General features: G+C 42.7%; 2 protein-coding genes across 2 annotated transcripts; one reads left to right on the top strand and one right to left on the bottom strand.

The window, feature by feature from the left end:
* Positions 1 to 861: 861 nt before the first annotated feature.
* tbpl1 (TBP-like 1) lies at positions 862 to 7,614 on the top strand. The gene is made up of 7 exons (XM_080550592.1): positions 862 to 1,003; positions 1,426 to 1,622; positions 2,009 to 2,091; positions 2,381 to 2,444; positions 2,695 to 2,798; positions 4,732 to 4,826; positions 6,388 to 7,614. The coding sequence occupies exons 2-7, from the start codon at positions 1,488 to 1,490 to the stop codon at positions 6,468 to 6,470; spliced, it is 564 nt and encodes a 187-aa protein (XP_080406718.1). The 5' UTR covers positions 862 to 1,003; positions 1,426 to 1,487; the 3' UTR covers positions 6,471 to 7,614.
* A 407-nt stretch (positions 7,615 to 8,021) lies between these two features.
* On the bottom strand, positions 8,022 to 18,921 carry slc2a12 (solute carrier family 2 member 12). Its single transcript, XM_080550481.1, has 6 exons — positions 18,847 to 18,921; positions 17,879 to 18,032; positions 14,879 to 16,186; positions 14,429 to 14,551; positions 10,980 to 11,112; positions 8,022 to 10,744 (listed from the first exon to the last, which is right to left on the bottom strand). Exons 1-6 carry the CDS (start codon positions 18,916 to 18,918, stop codon positions 10,651 to 10,653), a joined length of 1,884 nt encoding a protein of 627 aa, XP_080406607.1. The 5' UTR covers positions 18,919 to 18,921; the 3' UTR covers positions 8,022 to 10,650.
* Positions 18,922 to 24,719: the final 5,798 nt, after the last annotated feature.

Genomic DNA, 24,719 nt, shown 5'->3' with positions numbered 1-24,719 from the left:
TCTCTAGTTTGACCGAGAAATGTATTTTTGTGTTTTTATTTTGGAAACAATACCGTGAGGCGAATAGACACATTGGTAAATATTCGAGTCGCAATCTGCAATCCATTACAGATAGCTAGCTGACCATCTAATACAGCTGCTAATGTTCCGATTAGAATCACCTCGAACCTGCCTGCTAGCTTAGTATGCTAAGCTAATAAAGCAGGTTTCTATGGAGGAATACATAGGCTGCGTTCGTAAATTCGCTCTGAGAGCGCCGGAGCGCACACTGGATTCAACGTCATAAAGTGACCAAGTAATTTGATTGGACGAGATGCATCCCATAAGTGCTGGTTAGATTCCCAGAGCGAATTTACGAACGCAGCCATAGTAAAGCTAGCACTGGCTAATGTCGAAGGGCTAGCTAGCCTACGTTAGCCATTTGCTTTGTTAATTGGTGGGTTGAAAGGTGTCTGTGTCAGTTTCCACTTTGTTTGCGAGCCTAATGACCTATGTAGGTAGTCAGCTGAGCTCGTTGTCTACGGCGACATCAACCATTAACGACAGCAGACAGTGACCCTGGGCGCTCTGGTTATTCTGCAACATGCAGTAGATTTGCGTTACTACGCAACGCGACGCCGGCGGCTAGTTGCTAGCCAGCTAATCAGCTCATTCACCTGTCAATGAATAGTTTAAACCTACTAACGAACGTTCATCTAACCGATGTATCTTAAATATATTCATGTGCCATTGATATGAGTATTGGCAGATACTTGAATTTGATGCGTATTTTTGCTATGTTTTATTTAAATATATATCTATATGTGAAGGGAGTCCATCAACACAGGATCTGCTTCGCTGTTGGCCCGGGGTCGGATGGTCGTCCATGGACGTCTAAAGCACTGTGGAGGTGTTGATCGGTGTCCACTCGACGGCAGCAGCAACACAGTTCGCACAAGTTACCAAGAATTCATATGAGTTAAACGAGAACGAACAGGCCGCTACACCATCTTCATATAGACAGGTATGTTACATCTTCATACAGACAGGTATGTTACAGGGCTGCATCACAATTCTGCTGGATCATTTGCATGCCAGTTAGTTACTCTGCAAACATCTCTAGGCCTGTCAAAATGAGATATTATTCACACACAGTCCAATTCTTCGTACTCTCTAGAGTCGACTCTAGACTGAACTGATGTTCTTGCCGTGCAAAAGAGGTTAGACCTACTAGTTTATATTGTGTAAGGCACTTCTTATATCTGTTATAGCCTACAGAATAAAGCTATCCTGGATGTCTCAATCTCTGTTTCCTGTAGTGTGTTAATGCAGAAAACAGTGTAGCTGGTCATTGAAGCTGATGGAATAGAATGACTCTTATTCAATGAAAAATCCATATCCACCTATTGAGATATGCAACTTATTGTGGTTTCCCTGTGATACTAGGGTGCCGCCCCTACCCATCCCTTAAAATGCCCCTGTAAGCACCTGCCAACCTAGTGAACCCCATGGATTCCAGCGATGATGTGGCGTTGGATATCATCATCACCAATGTGGTGGCGGTGTTCAAGACCAGGTGCCACCTCAACCTGCGCACCATCGCCCTGGAGGGAGTCAACGTCGTCTACAAGCCGGAAAATGGGGTGAGGAAACTTAACTTAATCTATTTTTTATTTTTTTATCTGAGTATTTGTTTGTCATATGAACCTACCCAGAGGATCTCCTGCAGGCTGTGGTTCCTTTTTCTGTTCCCAAAAACGTTTCCTTGCTACTGTTCGATGCTTGCTCTCATGGGAGTTTGGGTCAAGCGTTGGGTGTGCAAATTTGTTTGAGAAGCGAGCATCCTGTAGGTGTTGGTGTGTGCGTGCATATGTGTATAACTCTGTGTGTGTGTGTGTGTGTGTGTGTGTGTGTGTGTGTGTGTTAATACTACATGTACACACACATACATGCTACCTATCTCAAACATAAACATACTTGCACAAACCAAAAACACGCCAATATCATCACTTCCTCCTCACATGTCCAGAAAGTCCTGATGAAGCTCAGAAAGCCCAAGATCACTGCCTCCATCTGGTCCTCTGGAAAAATCATCTGCACTGGAGCAACCAGGTACACACACACACACACACACACACACACACACACACACACACACACACACACACACACACACAAACTAGCCAGGCACACACACCACAGATTACTAATAACATTGAACAGGCATGCATACACTCATCAAGAATGCTTGTGTTGCTTGACACATAGTTATAGACCAAGGTGGGATGTTGTTTATTTAGATTGGGGAGTGTAGGTGTGTTTGTTGCATATGTGTGGCTGTGTGTTAGTGTTCATCCCTGTTCATCATTCTCTCTCTCTCTCTCTCTCCCTCCCTACCCAGCGAGGATGAGGCAAAGATAGGTGCCCGTAGGTTGGCGCGCACCCTGCAGAAACTTGGCTTCAGGGTGAGACTCTTCACAGGCTCTCTCCCCCACAAAACTACAGCTCACTGCTCTAGACATACAGTACACGCTACTATGCGTGGGCACTTTGCAAAATAGAATGCATCAGACAAATGTGAAACACTGGCTGCATCTGGTTCCCTCTCCTGTCATGTGCAGGGGTCTGTATCAGTTTGTTAGATGTATTGATATCTATATTTATTTCAGAGCCTTACACACAAGGGTGTTTCTAATGATATTTGTATGTGCACAGGTGAGGTTCTCAGAATTCAAGGTGGTGAATGTGCTGGCCGTCTGCTCAATGCCCTTCTCGATCCGTCTCATCGACTTCACCAAGAACAACCGACCCATCGCCAGGTAACCATGTCACCAGCCCAGGACTCTGAGTCATCGTCATAACAATGGCACTGTTGCCCCTTTATCAGACATGACAGTTGGCCATTCTTAAACTGATCCCCTCCCCCTCCATTGCCCCCTTACTTCCTCCATGTGTGGGTACCCACACATCTGCCATATTCAAGTGGGTCAGCCTTTGAGGTTGTAAAAGCTTTGCAGCAGACATTTGAGTGAAAAAGCCTGACATTACCTATAACTGCTGTGTTGGATTAGGGCGACATCTAGTGGTGAAGTCAAGAAGTCTTGACATTTGTTGCAAGAGCCTGTTCAATAATTAGTGAGGGGTCCAACTCAACGTGACATGGAAAAAAGCCCTCCCCAACGTTAAGAATATTTTTTACTTGACCCTCATTCCCTTGACCCTTATACGCCTCCCCTCATTGAATTAACTACAAGTAATGATTACGACCACAGTAACGAGTCACGACCCCGCCTACAAAGTCATACCACCAGTGGCTGAGCAGCGTTTTCTGCTGACAACATGATTTTTATCTAAAGTTACAGTGCCCTCCACAATTATTGGCACAACTGGTACAGATGAGCAAAAGGTTTTTAAAAATTAACCTTTTGGTGAAATAGCTTAATGTCACACTGAAACAGCCAACCTTTAATTGAAGTAATTTTTGGCACCCCTGCATTTAATTCTTTGTACAACCTCACTTTGCCAATAAAACAGCACTGAGTCTTCTCCTGTAACATCTAATAAGGTTAGAGAATACAGAGCAAGGAATCTGAGACCATTCCTCTTTACAGAATCTCTCCAGATCATCCAGCGTCCTAGGTCCTGTCCTCTCTTGTGCACTCTCCTCTTCAGCTCAGCCCACAGGTTTTCAATGGGGTTTAGGTCATAGGTCACACCATTTTTGTGTTGATTTGGATGAATGTTTTGGATCATTGTCTTTCTGGAAGATCCAATGACGACCCAGTTTTAGTTTCCTGGTAGAGGCAGCCAGATTCAGATCGAACATTTCCTGGTATTTCATGGAGTTCATGATGCCATGTACCCTAACAAGGTTCCCACGGCCTGTGGAGGGGTGTTTTTCCTCCAAATCACAAACCTCCAACATACTTAACAGTGGGGATCAGGTTCTTTTCGGTATAGCATCCTTATTTTTTAATGTCAAACCCACCTTTGTGACACACACTTTGTTAGAAATAATTATTCCTTGATGACAGATTTTTTTTTCTCTGAAAAAATGTACTTCAATTAAAGGTTGGATGTTTAAATTATCTTTCAGAGTGACATTAATCTAATTCACCAAAAGGTGCATTTTTTATAACCCTTTTTACTCAACTTTACCAATAATTGGGCACTGTATAGCCCAAGTAGGCCCTCCAGGAGGTGAGACAGGACGCTGAATTTTAAGCATGTGTTTGAACTTGCCTTTCCTTATTATTTTAAACCCAAACCTCTCAAGAGTCTCCTTTGAAGAGAGTGACGACAGAAGACCATAGATGTTCAGACACAAAACCTTCCTCTTGCACAAAGAACCTTTTCGTTCTCTTGCATTAAGCCATGTTTTGTTTTGTGTTGTCCAGAGTTGTGTACTGCTATTTATTTTAGTGCCAATCAGGGCACCATTAGGTTACTATTGTACTAACTCTATTGATATAAGACGCCTTTACTTCAAACACACATTTCACCAATAGGCTAAGACAAAAATATTTGCACAACCAAATCTATCTGGACATGATGAGTAAACAGTATGAACATAGTTTAATAAGTAACTCATTACAGTATCCCTAGCAGATATCAACATGTTGCCTTAGGTATTGCAGTAGAATCAAGCTTTAACTCTGCTGTAGTCTAAGATGGAAACTTCTGGGTTTGTGCCATATTCTGGGAGTGCCATAAATATGTTTGTGTCTAATGAGTGTGGGTGGGTGTTTTCAGTTATGAACCAGAACTCCACCCTGCTGCCACGTACAGGATCAAACATCTCAAGGCCACCGTACAGGTCTTCTCTACTGGCAGCATTACAGTCACAGGTAAACACACACACACACACACACACACACACACACACACACACACACACACACACACACACAATAGTTGCCAGAATGCAAGGCCACTTGAGGGATTAAGGGTATATTAGGGGTAGAAGCCAAAATGTGTCAGTTTGACAGCTGCTATTGTTATGAATTAAAACTATAAAAACTGATTCCACTGAGTGACCCGATCATGTGGGGTATATAGGAGCTAACACACCACAAAAACATATTCTGTTTGACCCCACCACTGTCACACTGTAGAATACATATTCAATACAGATTCTGTCACTCAGAATCAAATGTTTTGCTTTGATAAATCAATCAGTATGTGTCAATAATGTCAATAGAGAATACACATCGTTAAACTTAAACTTTATATTGACCCAGTGTTTATTATGGACTGACACCTATTTGCTTCAATATCATTAGTAGGCTGGCTATTATTGGAGAGAGGCGGTCGCCTTCGCACATTCCATAAGTCATTAAACCCCAGATTTACCCAGTTTTCCAATAAAAGACTCGACCATAAGCCCTCCCACAGACATAAGCTCATTAAGAATTCCAGAATATCAATAAGCAATAAGTTCCATAGGAACATGGCACTATGGAAACTGCCAGCTAAACATTATTGTACCCTTACTGTGAGGAGAGACGATTAAAGTGTAGAGTTGTGCGCTCTAAGAGTAGACTTGTTTAGGAGTGTTGAACTGACAGAGAACATTGGGAACACACTAGGAGAAGGACTGGTTGTTTGACTGCACTTCTATAGCGCCTTATTCCAAAGTGCTTTACAATGGCCTCTCATTCACCCATTCACACACACATTCACACACCAATTGCGGCAAGCTACCATGCACGGCGCCGGCCCGCTCATTGGGAGCAATTTGTGGTTCAGTGTCTTGCCCAAGGACACCTCGACACGTGACCAGCCGTGGATTGAACCGCCGACCTTGTGATCATTAGACGCCGGCTCTACCTCCTGAACCACAGCCGCCCACATTTTGTCGCCCACAAATGATATAGCGCCCCCCTATAAAAGCAGAGTGATGGAATGCAGCCTTTATCATTAGCCACCGTTATTATTGACGAATTGGCATTGCCTCAAAACTCCTAAACAAAATCTATGGCAAGACCATAGTTTCATCCAAATTGGACCAGTTTAATTTCGTAAGTTTCATCTGTATGGCAAGACCCATCATTCACCCAAGTTTCATCAAAATGGTCCCAGTGGTGTCGGAGAAAAAGTGTGTGACATATATAAACGGACAGAGACCAAATCATAGTCCCCTCCCCGTGGGGAGCAATAAGGCCTGCTGGAGTTGAGCAAACCTGGAAAGTTAAATATATGTGTATATCAAGTCGCTTACACGGCTTGATTCCCGATATCGAATGTCTTTGATGATCACATGATGTCAATACATAACATTGGCTTTCGTATCGTATAATGCTCTCTACACCTCTATGGGTGAATGAACCAATGTTTGCTCTCTCTTTCGCTCCATCCCACCATCCTCCCTCCCTTCCTTCTCTCGCTAACTCTTTGTCTCTCTCTCAGGACCAAATGTGCAGAGTGTGGCCACCGCTGTGGAGCAGATCTATCCCCTACTGTTTGAGTGTTCGAAACCCCTCCGAAAATAAGAAAGGAGAAGAAAAGAGAGAGGGAAGACTGGTCAGATCAATTTGCGATGCGTGGAAGAAGCACCTTATTCGTGGGATGTGTTATTTTTGTATTGTCTGTCATAATCTCTGCCCGGTAACAGTCATGAGTCTGTTATGATTGGCTGGATTTGATGTGGGGATTTTTACCTGAAAGTCTCTGCAAGCCGGAGAGGCAGCTTCCTTCCATCCACCGTCCGAGGTGTCATTGTACAGTGTAACTGTAATGCCCTTTGAACTTTCACCTTTGAACCCTGCTATCCCTTCTGATCGTTAGCCCCTATAGCAATGGCTGCTTGGTGTGACCTATTGTTGACACAAGTAGGGCATAACTCCGGATGGAAAATCTCAAAGCGAATGTGGACCGTCATTTTTAAAGTATTTTTCTTTTCGGTGTCACTGTGTTTTAATGCATGAACACGAGTAATGGACAGACTAGTCTTAAACTTCGCAGACCATTTTTAATGAAAAGGAACATGAACCGTCACAAAGATCAGCGTTTTAACGCAATTCCCCAAAAAAATCAACGGAAAAAAAAGGTTAATTATGTTGAATATTGAGATGCCTTGGTTTTAACCCTATACTTACCTAAACTATTCCCATCCAGTCTCACCCGTCCATGGCCTGTTTTGAGAATGTAGAAGTTGCACCTAACCTCTGATTCTGGGTCAGATACATGTTCATTCATGAGATATGGTTTAGGTTAGGATTGAAGGTAGGGAAATGTGATCCTAGATGTGTGGTTAAGGGCAACCTCTACCTCAAGCGGCTGGTTTTAGAGTTGGGGAATGTTGTTGAGGCAGTCAGTCAAATATGTTTATTTTAGACTAAGACTAAACCTGTTGGACTGGAGTGTGATGTTCGATTAAGGAAGAGGGATACTCCTGTTTGTGTTGTATGTTCAAACTTTTGTATTTTATAAAAAAATGTAACAAAATTAAATAGGCTACCAGAGGAATGGTGTATTGTGTCTTCTGTGTGCGTGATGTGTACTAGGTCTCGTACACACAGTGAATCTTGTCGAGTGTATGGCGGTGTGCCTAGTGTTGCTTATCCACTATACATATAGGGCTTTCACACCGTCAAGGAACCGTGCCCATTCCCATTCTCATTCTGGAACCTCCGAACCTGGTGCTGTCTGGCGAACCAGCCTGCGTTCATACCAGTGTAACTGGAACCATCAGCGTCATCAATGTTGGGTGATGAAGGGCCGAGATAAACAAAAATGTCATAACAAGATGGCAGCTAGTTCACTGGAAATGAGGATAATATCTTCCACTACAGTATCTGAAATAAATATTTTCTATGAAAAAAAGAGAAAAAAAAGACACTTTCTAAACACGTTCTCTTACTAGCCAGCTGCTCCTTACTGGAATAGAAATGGCTTATGAAGTTTGTGTGTGTGTGTGTGTGTGTGTGTTTGCTGAGCATGTGAGGAAGATAGAGAGAATGATGAAACTTTTAATAATTGTTTTAATCATTAAATCACTAATCACTAATGATTAGATTTAGATTACATTACATTTTGTCTCCTTCCTTCTTGCTAATATTCACAGCCTAAGAATATGACACACCCACTGATGACCTCACGGTTCTAGTTTCTGGTTCCAGCTGCGAACCAACTTTTCAGACTGCAAACCAATTTATTTTACTGAACTGGCATGGTTCCTTGGCGGTGTGAAAGCCCTAACAGTGCCCTCACACAGTATTGTAAGGAAGAGGAAGCATTTTAGGAATGGTGTATTGTGTCTTCTGTGTGCGTGATGTGTACTAGGTCTCGATTGTGTCCACACAAAGCCCTAACAGCCCTAACAGTGCCCTCACACAGTATTGTAAGGAAGAGGAAGCATTTAGTCTTTTTGTTCTTTTACCTCTACACTCCAAACAGTAGATTAGATTTAGATTTTGAACAATTAATGTTTTTCACATTTAATGTTAATGGTCATTTACAAAATAATCAAGATATGTAATGAAATGCTTTAGGGTAAGCAACTCCTCATCAATCAACAACATTGATTTTCATTGCAATGTCATAATAGTAACAAAAAGGAAGGAAATAATAGCAAAACAATGACAATAGTATAACCTTTGAAATCAAACAATTACTATGAGGTTAAAGTAGAGGTTCTCAGCTTTAATTCAATGTTTACGTTTTTCAGATTACAACCCTACAGTCCCACTATTTCAGGGAACCAAAAGTATTGGACAATTCTGTAACAACAGGTCTAGTATTGATTCTAGGCGTTGCATTTCCCTTTGGAGTCTGCTATTGGTGCCTGTCAACATAAGGACCAAAGAGATGTCAAGAAAGCCATTATGAATCAGAAATATCAGAACATCAGAAACATGTCCAAAACTTTAGACTTACCAAAACAGTTTGTACCATAATTTAAAAAAGAAAGAAATCACTGGTGAGCTTAGCAATCGCAAACAGGCTAGTAGGCCATGGAAGACTTCTACAGTGCATGATTATAGAATGCACACACATAATTAAGAAAAAAACTAAAACAACTATGCACAGATCAGGAACACTCTCTAGGAGGTAGGTGTGAACTCATCTCATGTATATTAACCTTTTATATCCATTTATTTATACTCACTGTAATACCTCATAATGTAATACCATGCACTGTTTACATATGATGTCTTTTGCACTGGTTAGATGCCAAACTACGTTTCGTTGTCTCAGTACTTGTACTCTGCAATGACAATAAAGTTGAATTTAATCTAATCTAATCAATCTCTGCAAGGTTCAATCCACTAGTTATCATCACAAAGGATGGTCAGGTTACAGTTGGCTAAGCCTGCAGAGGTCTTATGGACAGATAAGATTAATATAATCATGTGCTATTATCAGAGCTAAAAGAAGACACAAATGCTTCCTCTTTCCAGTACTTATGGAGGGCACTGTATGTGTGAGACAAAAGTTGCCAAACCTTTTACATTCTAATTATTCATTGTAAACTGTGTTGATTCAGTTTTATTATTCATAAAACACCACAACAATCACTCTTCCACCAGTCACTCTTGCATATTTTGGCAACTTGGGTACAAAAAACGAACCAACTTCAAATCAACTTCATGTCAATGTAGAAAGCATGAGAATGAATCCCTCACAATCAAGCAGTATTCTTTGAAGTAGTGTCAGACCCTAACCCAAATCAACTCCTAACCCTACTGCCCATACCACTTGGATAGATTTATTTATATTGTAATTAGCTCCATCTCGCTCTGAGAATTAAGGTGTCATTTTAATTACAGTATATTGCTTCTTATATTATTTGTATCTTTATTTTTTATTTGATTATTTTTAACATATCCCATCCAATTAACTCTGGACTAGACAAGTTCTTGGGCCTCATTTATAAAAAAGTACTTGAACGTCATCTTTGACTTTCACGTAAGCACATTTTTCGAAACGGACGTTAGCATTATTTATAAAACGGGCTGCGATGGTTTAAAGTTGCGTACGTGCTTCCTAAATGAGGCCCCTTAAGGAGGCAGGTGTTGGGTGTTGATGTGGGATTAAGTACCAATAAACAAATCGGGTGGTTTCCCTGGACAAACATTAGTTCTGGACTAAATTACGCTTTCAATGGTAAATGCATTTTAGTCTAGGACAAGGCTTAATCAGTGTCCGGGAAACCACCCTAAGAGAACAATGTCAATTTTCAAGTCGGACCTGCTTATTTTCAATACCATCCTCAAACTAGCAATCCTCAATTGTCTCTGTCATTGATAACATCTTGCACACAGGAGTAGCTAGCTGGTTGTATCGGCTGTTCTCGAAAGATGGCAGGTCAAAGTTCAAGTCAAAGTTAGGTTAGGTCAGTCTGGAGGGGGACACTATTTATGTCCCAGAGCCTTGGACATTTCAGATCAGAACATTGAGGGATTGCTCTCTCAAAGGGGGGAAGAGGGAGGGGAAAACAGTGAAGCTATGGAAACAACACAACTCTCCAGGTTACAAGCCTATCCAGGGTTCCTCCATCTTTGTTTTCATTTTGGTGTTAGGGCCTCAGTGCTGTTTTTCTTCCTCGTCCAACCCCAATCTCATTCTCACCACGCCTCTTTTTACCCCGTTTTGTCCTACTGTACCTTCTTCTTCTTTCTTTTTTTCCCCTGTCCTATTTTTTCCTCTCTCTTCCCCCCAGGTTAGAGGTCATTTGGAGGCGGGGCTCTCGCCCGTGGGCATCCTGGTCATCAGGGCCTCCTGGGGTCGCCTGCGGCAGCAGAACTGCACCTCCAGGTTCTTTCTGGGAAAGCAGAGATAGGGAACGGGTGTGAGTGTGAGCAGAACCATAGGTAAATACGGACGGACGGACTGCTGCTAAACTTTTTTTTTCTAAATGACTCAAACTGTTCTGAGGGTTCTAGGGTAAACTGTACATACAAGCTGTTTCAGAGCACCTGCAGTGTATGTTGTTGGGGTATGTTCAGGTGGGTTGAGCAGTGTGTTGAACTCCTGTATGTTACTAAGGTGACACTCACCTCTGGGCCAACTCTTTAGAGATCTGCTCCAGCGTGCGACCCCTGGTCTCGGGGACGCAGAGAATGACAAACACCAGCAGAACAAAGCTCATCGCTGCATACAGGAACATCACGTTGGGAACACCGATCTTCTCTGCAGGGTGGGACAATAATACGTGTTATCATCATCTCATGCCCAGTTGTCAATTAGCATCTAGCACTTTCTAGATTATTGGGGGGGATTTGGGGGGATTTCCTTTTTGCACCCTTTGTATTGGTTAAACAAAGTTTGCATGTTGGTCCATCAGACCTTACGAGCATAATATTAGGTGGAGGTCTGGGAACTAAATTACTCACCACTATACTGTGACCTTGAAATCCCATTTTTATATTATTTTTGTCCACCACTATGCCTCATCTCTGCCAGAGAAAGTGTTATTGTGCAAGGAGAGTTCAGAGAGATTCCAGTGATTTCAAAAACAGCCAAAACCTGTTTCTCATAAAGTGGTTTGGTGGCTTCAAGGTCCGTCAAGGTCTGTGTGTGTGTGTTGTGTCTTGCTGTGTATGGCACTTCTGGAAAGCAAGCGTATGTGATACGTCAGACTCATCATAGTCTCCTTCACATTGTGGCACCCTCTTCGGCTCGGCCCTGGAAATGCCCCTAGTTGAGGCTGAAGTCCCGCCTCCACAGCCAGCATGTGCGCCACAGCAGCAAGCTAAGCTGCACGGAAACCCACACACCTGTTAGGGCTCTCTGGCCAGTCATTTAAGCCTCTGGCTCAGTGTTGGAGGCCGCCTGAACCCTGTTAGGCCTAGATCTGACATCTACCTGCATTTCCTTCAGAGAAGACTTCATTTCCTTCAAGAAGACAGGGCTGGCTAAGCTCTACATTTACATTTACATTTCTGGCATTTAGCAGATGCCTTTATCCAAAGCGACTTACAACAAATACTTTTGTCTAAGGAAGTGAATCATCTATCCACCAGTCATAATAAGAAAAAGTAATCTATGCTATGACCAGGGGCCATTGGGTCCCTTCAGTGAAGTGTTCAGCATGTGTTGAAGTTAGCCTATACGTAGTTATGGTCTGTTTGAGCTAGGCCAAATTGATTCTAATAAATATGTCACCAAGCCTGCTTTTATCCTATGGTGACCCAGTGTTTCCTCCAGGAATTTTTACATTAGTGGCGGAGAGCCCTGTCCGCACGCGCGCTCAAAACAACGACCTAATTTCAACCAAAACTAGAGGGAGGATGGAAAAAAAAAAGAAGATACAGAATATAAACTTATGATACCGGTTTCCATCCATCAGCTCTGAAGGTTTACGTTACTCACGGATCCAATGTCCTTCCAAACGAGCAGTCTTGGCTCCGTCTCAAACACAACAGGAAAAGTATGTCCAACTTGGCGAAAGTTTCCGAGTATTTCCAACTTGCGCGAGTTCTTCAACTTGCGACAGTTTTTCAACTAGATGTGATGGCTATCATGTCTATCAAAATTATCAAATTAGCCATCGTCCTGGCATGATTGGGTGTTGGTTTCAACTAGGGCTGCAACTAACGATTATTTTGGTAGTCGACTAATCTATCGATTATTTTTCCGATTAGTCGTGTGGCTTTTCGCTGTGCGTAAATGGCGACGTAGAAGCATAAATCCGGCTTAACTAGCTATCTAACCTAACGTTACGCCAAGCTACAGCTGCTCACAGAGCTAGTTGATTGCTAGCTAGCATTGCTGGCTAGACTACAGACAGCTCACGTTAGTAGGCTACGCTTGGCGCTGTTTATCTTACAGACAGCTCGCTGGTGGACTCAACATAATTGAAATAGCATTCACTTATCAAGCATCATTCATGATCATCCACCATGACTACCTGGTATTTTAATAGCGACCACCCCTCCCTTCATTTCATCTCGCGTTCTCCTGGCTTCAACATGGAAAACCCCTGCTACGTAACGTTACATACAAGCGCCTCTGTCTGTCACACGCGTGCCACAGGGCAAATAAATTAATAGCACAAACGCTCATAGCATGTACAGCCCTGTCCATGAGAAGTTGTTTTCCAACATGTAACAGTAAAGCTAACATAAACATTACGACCCTAACAATATAACGTTAGCCAGTTGGCTAACAACGTTAGCTAAAACTTACCCAGCTGATTCTTGCATGGCTCCCGTATTTTTTTTTTTTTACGATGCGTCGACACTAAAATTCCACGTCGAAGAGTTTTTATGATCGACGTCGTCGATTATGTCGACTAATCGTTGCAGCCCTAGTTTCAACGCACCTGTTGTTTGTCCTTCCTCCGTTTGCAACAAGAAACTCTGGACCTTTTCATGAATTAAAGTGGTCTTAAAATCCAAAGTCCAAATAAAAGTAACAAACGAAAGTAATATGGTGTACATACCACAGCGCACAGTAGCTGCTGCTTGTTCTCCCGCTGTAGTTGTAGCTGGTGGTGGTGGTACCCCGCCATAAACGTTGTTAGCTGATCCTGCCAGCCATGCAGTTTCGGATCGCTCATAGCCACTGCTAGCTTCAGCAATGTTTGAAGTGTCTGGGACATCTTTTTTCTTGAAAAATCCATCCATCTGTCGCTGTTTTCGTTTAATTTTCCGAAGTTATTTAACGTGATATCTTATTTGTGCACCTAGCTAGCTAGATCAGCTTTTTGTATCTTTTAGATGGTACTACCGGTGACTTTTAGCCCGTTATTTGCGAGGAGAAAACACAGGCGCCCGAGCATTTCGGCAGGTAAGACTGCTGAGCTGGGATGGTTGAGTCTGCACGGTTCTCATGCCGGTTCACATTTAGACCAATCAGGAGTAGCCCTTGTGTCACGTCGTCAACTGAATGTTTAATGTCATTAATCTGATTTTGGATCAGCGGTTAGAGAGAGATGGGCGTGGATTTAGGTGCACTTTTAGTCAACATCCATTATAGCGCTGATCTAGGATCAGATATATTTTAATCAGCTAAAATGTTCAGAGGTGGATTATTATTATTATTATTAAAAAAAGAAAGAAATTGTGGACTGAATCAATTAGTGGCGGAGGAAATTCATTCGTGGCGGCCCGCCACCAATAAATGCATATAGAGGAAACACTGGTGACCCTACACACTCCTATAACATAATGTACATCCGTATGAAACTGCACTACATGCTTATGTAAATATTGATTCATGGTTCCTGTTCTGGATTAAAGGTAAATGTACCTAGTCAGCCAATATTAACCAACTACTGATATAATAATATTATTAGATATACACTTCCTCTGTATGACATAACCTGACAGGTGCTGGTGCTGGATACTGTGTGTGAACTCGTCTAGTGTATCCAGGTAAACAGTAGCTAGCTATACACACAAGATTTTTAATACCTCATTTGGGCACACAGTGAAGCATTACGCACGCACGCACGCACACATGCACACACACACACACACACACACACACACACACACACAACCTGTGATAGTGAGGAAGGTCATGGAGATGAGGAGGTTGGTAGCCCAGTTGACAGCTGACACCACAGACACGGCCTTGCCTCTGATACCGGTGGGGAAGATCTCACTCACCACCACATATACCACTGGAGGGCACAACACAAACACACAACACACAGTCAGAACAATGCATTGTTGTGAAAGGATACACACATATGAAAGGATAGAAACATTTTGTGCTAGTAGATTGCTTAATAGGACTAGGTGTTACAATCCCTGAAGATTCAGCACGCAACTTACGGCACATAATTTATTGCATGACACTGACATGCTGGGACACGTTTTTGGCTCTTGTGCACAGTGACTGAAATGATACAAATATCCTTTTCAATCGCTTTAAGAGGAGTGAGTGTGTGTGTGTGTGTGTGTGTGTGTGTGTGTGTGTGTGTGTGTGTATGTGTGTGTGCTCTTACTTGGGCCAAGGCTGATGGAGAAAGCTGCCACATACACCAGCAGGCTGATCAGAGACACCCACTTGAGTGTGGGTGACACTGCCACAAGAGTCCTCCTCCTATCTGCTGACCCCATCCCATCATCCCCTCTGTTAGTCCTCAAAGCCTCCTCGGTGGCATTGCCATTCCATTGGCTCTCCTTGGGAAAGGGTGTGGTGAAGTTTGAAAGGTCCAATCCTGAGAAAGAACTGTTTGAGTCCCACCTTCTGTTCGTGTGGTTAAGTCCAGAGGGGCTCTCACATAGGCTGGTGAGGTGAGTATGGCTCTGTGAGGTCACTGCCCCCAGTGTGCCCAGTGACATCGACATAGCAACAGCACCCATGCACAGGAAGCTCTTAGGTCCAAATCGGTCGACCAATAGGACGGCAGGAATCGTAGCCGCCACTTTGACCACGCCGAACCCCGTCGAGGCCAGGGTCGCCGCGGAATCACTATGGAAACCAACGCTGCGGAGGAGGGGCGAGGCGTAGGAAAGGACGTTGGGCTGACCCGTCACCTGTAGTAGAAACACTAAGGCCACGCCCGTTAGCAACCGCGAACGCAAGTTAGCCCTGGAGCTGAACAGCTCCCGGAAACCGTACTCCGCCTCCTCCTTAAGTCCAGCCTGGATATCCTGAAGCTCCTTCTCCACGCCTTCCTTAGCCACGGCCCTCAGTTTAGCCAGGACCACCCTGGCCTGCTCCCCGTTGCCCCGGGCAACCAGGAAGCGCGGGCTGGGGGGGAGGAGCAAGAGCGAGCCGGCCTGCAACACCGCGGGCGGCACAGCCAGCCCAAATGTATACCTCCACCCGTGTGTCAACCCGGCAAATGCGTAACTACACCCGAAGCCCAACAGCACCCCCACCACCACCATCAGCTCATACAGCGTCACCAGCAGTCCCCTCCGCTCCCGTGGTGCGATCTCCGCGATGTACAAGCACGCCGCCATCCCCGACAGAGCCGTGCCCATGCCCACCACCGCCCGGCCCAGCGCTAGCGTGGTTAGTGAGCCGGCGGCAAGCAGCATAACGGTGCCCCCTACCACCAGGACGGAGGAGAGCAGCATGGAAGACCTTCTGCCGTAGCTGTCCAGGATGAATCCCCCACCCAGGGACATGAGCAGGGCGCCCAGGAGGAGGGAGCTGACCAGAAGCTCCTGTCCCCGACAGGAGAGGGAGAGCAGCTCCCTGAGCTGGAGCAGAACTCCGGAGGTCAGGCCCAGCTCGTAGCCCAGCATCAGGCCGCTGAGGGAGGCCGATACAGCGGCCAGCACCACCAGCCAGCTGAAGCCTGGTGAGAGGAGGGGGGAGAGCAAAGATTTAGGACCAGTGACGTCATTAGGCCTGGGCGTCCGCGGCCCCGAATGTTTCATGAATAGCCCAGGATCTAAAAAAATCACCATCTATTTATTTACATTTACCATAAATTAAAAAATCACCATCTAGCACATCGCCATCGACTTTTGGTGCAAGCCCCCCCCTCTCAACTCAAATCTCTGCTAGCGCCCAAACCCCCCACCCACAAAGTGTGGGCTGGGTTAACCCCCCCCGATGTTTCAAGATCCTAACAACACCTCTGTTTAGAACAGAGACAAAAACATAACAAAACAACAGTTGGTTGTTATGATTTGGTCTTAACTGAAGGTACAGATTCACTGGTCAAATTCACCGGACGCATTCACCCTTCTAGCGCCATTTGCATTACGGTTCTCTGTCAGACTTGCAGTATATTTGTGTGTGTGGCCATTACGTCCTAGGGTTAGACCAACCTAAACCTGCAGTGCTACGGATTAATAATTCAATGGGCTATTAGAGAGATAGCACAATCAGCTGCGCCAGGTAGGTTTGTAACAGACACATGCATGATAACACACTAACTGATACACACTTGCTGACAAGTCATACACCTCTAATCACATGTATTGCTAATACCATTCACTGGTACTTTATCTACAACAGTGAGTTAGGTACAGCAGATTCACTCAAATCTTTCTGAAGACAGACACACCCATGTAGTGAAGCAATATTTACAGTGATATACCCTGATACACATACAGTATCTTTCACGTGTATCACGTGCATCATGTCAATCTCTTTCAAACTCATAAAAGTTAGTTTAGTGTCATACAGATTGTCATGACATTGTACAACCTTGAAAAAAGTTGAGAGGATTGAGCAATCAACAAAATGAAGATTAGGGTTATGGTTAGGATTATTATTGATTGAAGTGCAGAAGTCAACTTTGATGACAAATGTGACACGGTCTGGTGAGAAGGGAACAAGTCGGCAACCAATCAAGATGTTCAGACCTTTATTTTGAAACATGGAAATACATTTCAATGTTGTTTACAATCACAACACAAACTCGCTAGTCAAGGCAAAATATTGCAATGCAATGGATTCGGTGAGTAATCCCCACTACCACCTAGTTAACTATAACACTACTTTACATTGTTAGCAGGCTCACAAGACAAGCTGTGTTAGTTGACTAGCGAGTGTGTCATTGATTTTCAACAACGCTGAAATGTATTTACATTTTTCTAAATAAAAGTCTGAACATTAAATCAGCTGCCGACTTGTTCCCCCTTTCACCAGACCGTGTCACAAATGTTGTTTAAACACCCTCTGTCTTTTTATTTTACATTTTAACCATTTAGCAGACGCTTTTTCCCAAAGCGCCCATTAGATTACAGGGACAGTCTCCCCAGAGTAAGTTAGGGCTAAGTGCCTTACTCAAGGGCACACTAGTGTTGGTGTTCCCTGGTGGGATTTGAACTCATGACCTTCTAGTCCACTAGGCCATCACTACTACCCGATTACTTATTTCATGAAGTAATTCATGAGTTTGATTACAGACAAAAATGTGCTGTCCAATAACTTTTAAGAGGCTTCTACCAATCTGCTGCACATACAATCAATAATACTAATAATTTTAAAAAGTGCACTCATTGGCAAGAAGTAATGGGGGGGGGGGTCTTAGTACCTGTGCTATTGGGTGGGGCTGGTTTTCTGGTTTCTGGGCTGGTTTCTGGTTTCTGGGTCATCAGGCTAGTTCCATTTGAGGACAAGTTGCCTGGGATGTCCGAGGCCATTCTAAGGGTCTCCGTGGGGGGGTCCATCATCGCATCCCACTGACACTGTGGAGGAGAACAGGGTGGGGGACCATAGTGATGGGTTATAATTAAAACACATCCATGCATATGCTACACCCATGCTATCACCATCTCCAGACCAGACCTGGCCTCTCTCTCTCTCTCTCTCTCTCTCTCTCTCTCTCTCTCTCTCTCTCTCTCTCTCTCTCTCTCTCTCTCTCTCTCTCACTCTCTCACTCACTCTCGCTCTCACTCTCTCTCTCTCTCTCTCTCTCTCACTCTCGCTCTCACTCTCTCTCTCTCTCACTCTCTCACAGACACACACCTCCACCAAAATATATACACACACACACAAAATATATATTTGGCTATCACACAGCCACAGTCACACAATCAACACACGCACGCCGAGGTTTGAGTCATGAGCCATGGATGGTATTTCATCCGGGTTCTGTCTTACAACACGACATCCGTAAGAACTTGTCTTTAACATGTAAGTATAGTAGCAGACCTCTCACAAACCCACCACGGTCATTCGTACAAGACGGTTATCAGCTGACCAAAACAGACCCCCAAGAAAACGGGGAGTTGGTCTCTGACTGTACGTGTTCAGAGTACAGTAGGAAACTATTCAACTCAAGTACCCTTTTTTTATGGACTTTCCCTAAAAGCATTGTGCTATTATTGCCAAATGTGAACTGTGTTCTAACTAAAGTTGTTGCTGAATCGATTGACGTTCCACATTTGATTATTCTTATACATAAAAGACTAATAAAAAATGCCCTAAAACGAGGTTGTTTATTCTGGACATGATACATCAACAGTGACAGCTTTTATCGCATTGACAGATTCCCCTTACCTGAACAGTTTGGAGTACGAGAGTCGCAATCTTCTCATTAGGTCTATTCGCCCCTAAGCCCTCAGTTGACATGAATACATCTCTTTCTCCCGAAACGTCCAACTTCTCTCAAGTCGAGACATTTCCCCTGTTTTGGCAAGAAGCGCGTCTCTAACTCCGCCTACTTGAATGTAGCCCACCAATAGAAAGTGTCGACAGTGTTGTTGAATTTCCCTAATCGGATTCTATTAACGTCGGTAAAAAATAAAGAAAAAAAAGAACGTCGCTGTCGCTGCCGTTGTGTAATTTATTTATTTATTTTATTTATGTATTTTAGTTGTAAAGGGACAATTACTGAAAATTAAAAATGTAAATAGGCCAGATTTTGCCAGATTTGGCCATTTAGTCCCTCGCCAAGTTATAAAAAGGCTTCCTAAAAAGATAAATAACATCACACAGTAAAAGCATACATAGCAAAGGTAATACTGTACATCGGTAACACACAGAAACACAGTACAGACACATAGACAACACAGTAACACACAGAAACACAGTACAGACACATAGACAACACAGTAACACACAGAAACACAGTACAGACACATAGACAACACAGCAACACACAGAAACACAGTACAGACACATAGACAACACAGTAACACACAGAAACACAGTACAGACACATAGACAACACAGTAACACACAGAAACACAGTACAGACACATAGACAACACAGTAACACACAGAAACACAGTACAGTAGACAACACAGTAACACACAGAAACACAGTACAGACACATAGACAACACAGTAACACACAGAAACACAGTACAGACACATAGACAACACAGTAACACACAGAAACACAGTACAGTAGACAACACAGTAACACACAGAAACACAGTACAGTAGACAACACAGTAACACACAGAGACACAGTACAGACACATAGAAGTAACACACAGAAACACAGTACAGACATAGATAACACAGTAACACACAGAAACACAGTACAGACACATAGACAACACAGTAACACACAGAAACACAGTACAGTAGACAACACAGTAACACACAGAAACAACGGTTGAAGACGGTGGTTCAAATCCCTCTTCTGAAACACTTTTTACTGCATTTCGTTGTCTGATGCTTGTACTCTATAACAATAAAGTTGAATCTAATCTAAAAATGTATGTAAGCTATAAAATGACGGTGTACACATTCTGACTGATAGTCACAAGAGTAAGGCTTCAAACATGATTACAATGGTGTTTGAAGCCTTTCTGACTAGTAAATGATGTTCTTCTAACTGGACCCTGGATTTGGCATAGATAGTTTTTTCTTATGATTACTGATGGATAGATGATTCACTTACTTAGACAGATATATATATATATATATATATATATATATATATAGTAAATTGTGTTGGTGCATTGATTTGGTAGGGACAGCCTTTAGTTGACCTGTTAGGTTTAATGGCTGCTCTCATTAGGAGAGCAGTCAGTTTGTTTTGTTGTCTTAGTGTGGCGGGGACCGGGGGTTGTAGGGGAATTATTTGTTGGTAAACATGTTGTCATTGTTACTCTTGTGACTATCAGTTAGAATGTCTGGGTAGATTAACACGCTTAACGACCCCAACCTGATAGACCTCCTCCGTCTCTCTCCCCTCTCTCTGACTGTTAGTATTTGAATGCATCTGTATTTGCCAGTGTTTTATTGTTTTATTGTTTTATTGTTTATTGTATTACTTAACCTGACAAAGGGCCATTGCTTTTTGGTCAGGCTGCATTTGCAAATAAGAATTTGTTCTTACATGTTTGCCTGGTTAAATAAAGGTTAAATCCTGAGACATCTTCTGACCCTCACCACTACGTCTCCTAAAGACACCCGCTTTCCCCTCTACTGTGTCCCTAAGAACTTCTATTGCCCCCCTTGTACTGTTTCTCAGTTTCTCCAGAAAAAAGAAAAAAAGAAAAAAAAGTTTTAGTAGAAGGCGATAATAGGGAGAAGGTTTTTCCTTCTATCAGTGGCCCCGGGCCCGAGCTAGAGTACTCTTCCTGCAACGAATGGTGGACTGCTGATTCACATGCTTAGTATTCAAATGTATTGATTGTAAGTCGCTTTGGAATAAGGCGTCTGCTAAATGCCAAAAATGTAAATGTAAAATGTTAAATTAAATAAAATAAAATAGACAATGAAAACCAGTTTTCTCTACTAACTAACGTTGAGCTGCAACGTTTGCAGGAAAAGTGCTATACAAATAAAACGTTATTATTATTTATATTATTATTACTAGAAACTTGACATTGGCTACACAATAGACACATTTAAATTATCACAAAGACCTGATTGCTCTCTTTTCTCCTAGACCAGACTGAGCAAACGAAAGCAGTTCTGGGCCTTTGTGTTTCCCCAGGCCAAGCAACAGGAAATCTTTGTGATTGGCTCGTACTTTACCTGAGGGCGTGACTGTTACCTGTACATAAAAATCCAGGCTCCGTGCCTTGGACTTTACTTTTCTGAGTATGTTTCACTGTCAGACCTTGTCTGTCATGCTTGTAAACTGTTCTCCTTTTTGCAAAAGACAATTAAATACTTTTTCTATGCATTTGAATGAGAATGTCCCCTATACTTTTTTCTTTGTTTGAGAGTAGCAGAAACTCAGGTTTGCACTCAGACTGGCAAGAAGTAATGGGGGGGAGTCTTAGTACCTGTGCTATTGGGTGGGGCTGGTTTCTGGGTGAGATTCATCAGGATAGTTCCATTTGAGGACAAGTTGCCTGGGATGTCCGAGGCCATTCTAAGGGTCTCCGTGGGGGGGTCCATCATCGCATCCCACTGACACTGTGGAGGAGAACAGGGTGGGGTGAGAGTAGCAGAAACTCAGGTTTGCAATCAGACTGCACTCTACTGTTACAATGTGTATTGGTGGGTAAGGCTCAAGAGTCCTATGCAGCACTTAGGCCTAAACCTTACCTTATGTAACCATCAACATGGCAGTGCTGAAGGCCTATGAATTGGTGCCAGAGGCTTACAGACAGTGTTTCAGGGGCCATAAAATGGGAGAGGAGCAGTCACATGTAGAGTTTGTTCAGGATTTGGTGTGTCAGTTCAATGGCTGGTGCTCTGCATCATGTAGAAACATTTGATAATGTAGTGGCCATAGACTAACACAGAGGACTCAATAGCATGACTCAGAGACAAAAACATTGAATCCAAAAGAATAGTCTTTACTTAAAATAGATCAGTCCTTGGGTAGGCAGTCAAAGGGTAAAACAGATAATCCAGTAAGGGGTTGGGCAAAGAAGGCTTCGGTACACAGGTAATCAAATGCAGGAGACTGGCATATAATCCGATGAGTAGTAAGCAAAAGCAGGTCAAAAGGTCAAAAAACATGTGGAGATCAAACACTAGGAAAGCTTAACACTCGTTAACCAGTTGTTCAAAAAGTTGAATCTGGATCAGAATGATCCATGTTTTGCTATCCAGGATCAGGTAATTCATCTTACTTTTGTGCTGGTTTTTCAAAGCAACAATGGATTGGATCACCCTGACTGTTCAAGATGACCAAATCCAGATTACCAATGCTCTAAAAAATGGGACTACATCACAATGTAGGCTACTAGCTTTGTAAAGAACAACCTGTAGAATAGCCAGTGTGGGGTCTAAGTGTTTTTAAGCGGTGCAGCCAAACCAATCAGTAGTCGCCTATGCGTCACATGCCCGGCAATACAGTAGAAGCTTGAGAAAAGCATGCCCAGCTTCAGAGAGCTCTCTCAAAAAGTATAAATGTCACAGCTTAGATATTCACACCGTAGGAATCCTGGGAACCAGATGCACATCTGTGTATAATATGTTTTGTGTACCTTAAAAAGGTAGGTTTAAAACCTTAAAATGGGTTTGAAATGGAAATTACCAGCTGCTGCTAAAGATGACATGGAATTCCAAACCCAACAAGAGAGTAAACGGAATGTTGTGAGATTAGCATTGGGATGTATGACATATCAACACACATTTTCATTTCATTGCATTTTTTTATATGATTGCTCATAAACCTGCACTGCTTACTTCGCCACCTGGGAGTGGGTTTTATTTGAAGAGACAGAAAACAGTGCAATAAAATATCCTTTTATTTCTTTTAAACAGTCAGACCCCACATCTGACCCACACATATTCAACGAATGAATAAAAACAAACAAATATACGTTATTTTACAAATACACTGGATATTTAGAACACGTTTTAAATCATAAAGGCTAAATGTCCAATAGTTAACAAAATCAAGAACGTTCAGAGTTCTTCTTCCTCGTGGAGGGATCAGCTTTTTGAAGCTGTGTTTTAAGGAGGTGGATCTTACGTCTGGCTTTGGTTTGCTGTAGTTTAGTAAGAGTGATCTGTTCCTCTGCTGTAGTTTGGAAAGAGTGATCTGTTTCTCTGCTGTAGTTTAGTAAGAGTGATCTGTTTCTCTGTTGTAGTTTAGTAAGAGTGATCTGTTTCTCTGCTGTAGTTTGGTAAGAGTGATCTGTTTCACTGTTGTAGTTTGGTAAGAGTGATCTGTTTCTCTGTTGTAGTTTAGTAAGAGTGATCTGTTCCTCTGCTGTTGTTTGGTAAGAGTGATCTGTTTCTCTGCTGTAGTTTAGTAAGAGGGATCTGTTTCTCTGTTGTAGTTTAGTAAGAGTGATCTGTTTCTCTGCTGTAGTTTGGTAAGAGTGATCTGTTTCTCTGCTGTAGTTTAGTAAGAGTGATCTGTTCCTCTGCTGTTGTTTGGTAAGAGTGATCTGTTCCTCTGCTGTAGTTTAGTAAGAGTGATCTGTTCCTCTGCTGTAGTTTGGTAAGAGTGATCTGTTTCTCTGCTGTAGTTTAGTAAGAGTGATCTGTTCCTCTGCTGTTGTTTGGTAAGAGTGATCTGTTTCTCTGTTGTAGTTTAGTAAGAGTGATCTGTTTCTCTGCTGTAGTTTGGTAAGAGTGATCTGTTTCTCTGCTGTAGTTTGGTAAGAGTGATCTGTTTCTCTGTTGTAGTTTGGTAAGAGTGATCTGTTTCTCTGCTGTAGTTTGGTAAGAGTGATCTGTTTCTCTGCTGTAGTTTGGTAAGAGTGATCTGTTTCTCTGTTGTAGTTTAGTAAGAGTGATCTGTTTCTCTGCTGTAGTTTGGTAAGAGTGATCTGTTCATCTGCTGTTGTTTGGTAAGAATGATTTGTTCTTCTGCCAGATGAATCTGTACTTCTGCTCTTCCGGTTTCTCGTTTAAGAAGTGACTTATAGGCATCATCATCATCTTTGTTTGGCAAAGAACGCTTACAGCCTCTTCTCTGAACTCCTGTGGCAATAACTTCTGGCTCTATCAGTGAGGATCCACCTCAGATTAGATTCAGCTTCATTGTCATTGCTTATACTTATTGTATACATACTTATACAACAGAATGTAGTTTAGCATCTAGCCAGAAAGTGCAAATTGTGGTATGGTGCAAAAGACAAGATAATGTAAACAGTGCATGGTATTACAGTGAGTATAAATATATGAATAAAGTGAATATACATATACATTCTTCCTCAATAACAGGGCTGAGATCCAGAATAAATATTTCCTCTTAATTAGGAGGAACTGGCGTGTTCCCTAAAATGACATGATTCCCGTGCAGAGCTTGTGAGTTTTCACCCCCAATGATGTCAAGAACCACAACTGTGTAATCACATCTCCTAAAGGGCTTGTTGCCTATGGGTGTTTTTTGCTTCAGCATGGTCCTTTGTTGCCCTGGCCTTTAGATTCCTCCATCTTAATTTAATTTCACTTGTTTTGTGGTCCTCTTCAGGCCAGACCCCATGGCATTCACATTCTGGGTTATTTCAACCCAATAGTTTTTTTTTCTTTTTGTTAGCCACCTTTAGTAGAAC

This window comes from Nansenia antarctica (genome assembly GCF_963989245.1).
Source record: "Nansenia antarctica genome assembly, chromosome: 1".
Classification (NCBI taxonomy): Eukaryota; Metazoa; Chordata; class Actinopteri; order Argentiniformes; family Microstomatidae; genus Nansenia; species Nansenia antarctica.
Note: the sequence above shows the minus strand (reverse complement) of the source record. Positions and strands in the feature narration are given on the sequence as shown.

Bases quoted from the DNA above. Each gene is read 5' to 3' on its own strand.
- slc2a12 (XM_080550481.1), bottom strand. From the start codon at position 18,918: ATGTCAACTGAGGGCTTAGGGGCGAATAGACCTAATGAGAAGATTGCG. The intron at 14,552-14,878 runs GTAAGAGCACAC...TGTGCCCTCCAG, and splicing joins CTCCATCAGCCTTGGCCCAA to TGGTATATGTGGTGGTGAGT. The intron at 10,745-10,979 runs GTGAGTGTCACC...CTGCTTTCCCAG, and splicing joins TCTAAAGAGTTGGCCCAGAG to AAAGAACCTGGAGGTGCAGT.
- tbpl1 (XM_080550592.1), top strand. From the start codon at position 1,488: ATGGATTCCAGCGATGATGTGGCGTTGGATATCATCATCACCAATGTG. The intron at 1,623-2,008 runs GTGAGGAAACTT...TCACATGTCCAG, and splicing joins TCTACAAGCCGGAAAATGGG to AAAGTCCTGATGAAGCTCAG. The intron at 2,092-2,380 runs GTACACACACAC...CTCCCTACCCAG, and splicing joins ATCTGCACTGGAGCAACCAG to CGAGGATGAGGCAAAGATAG.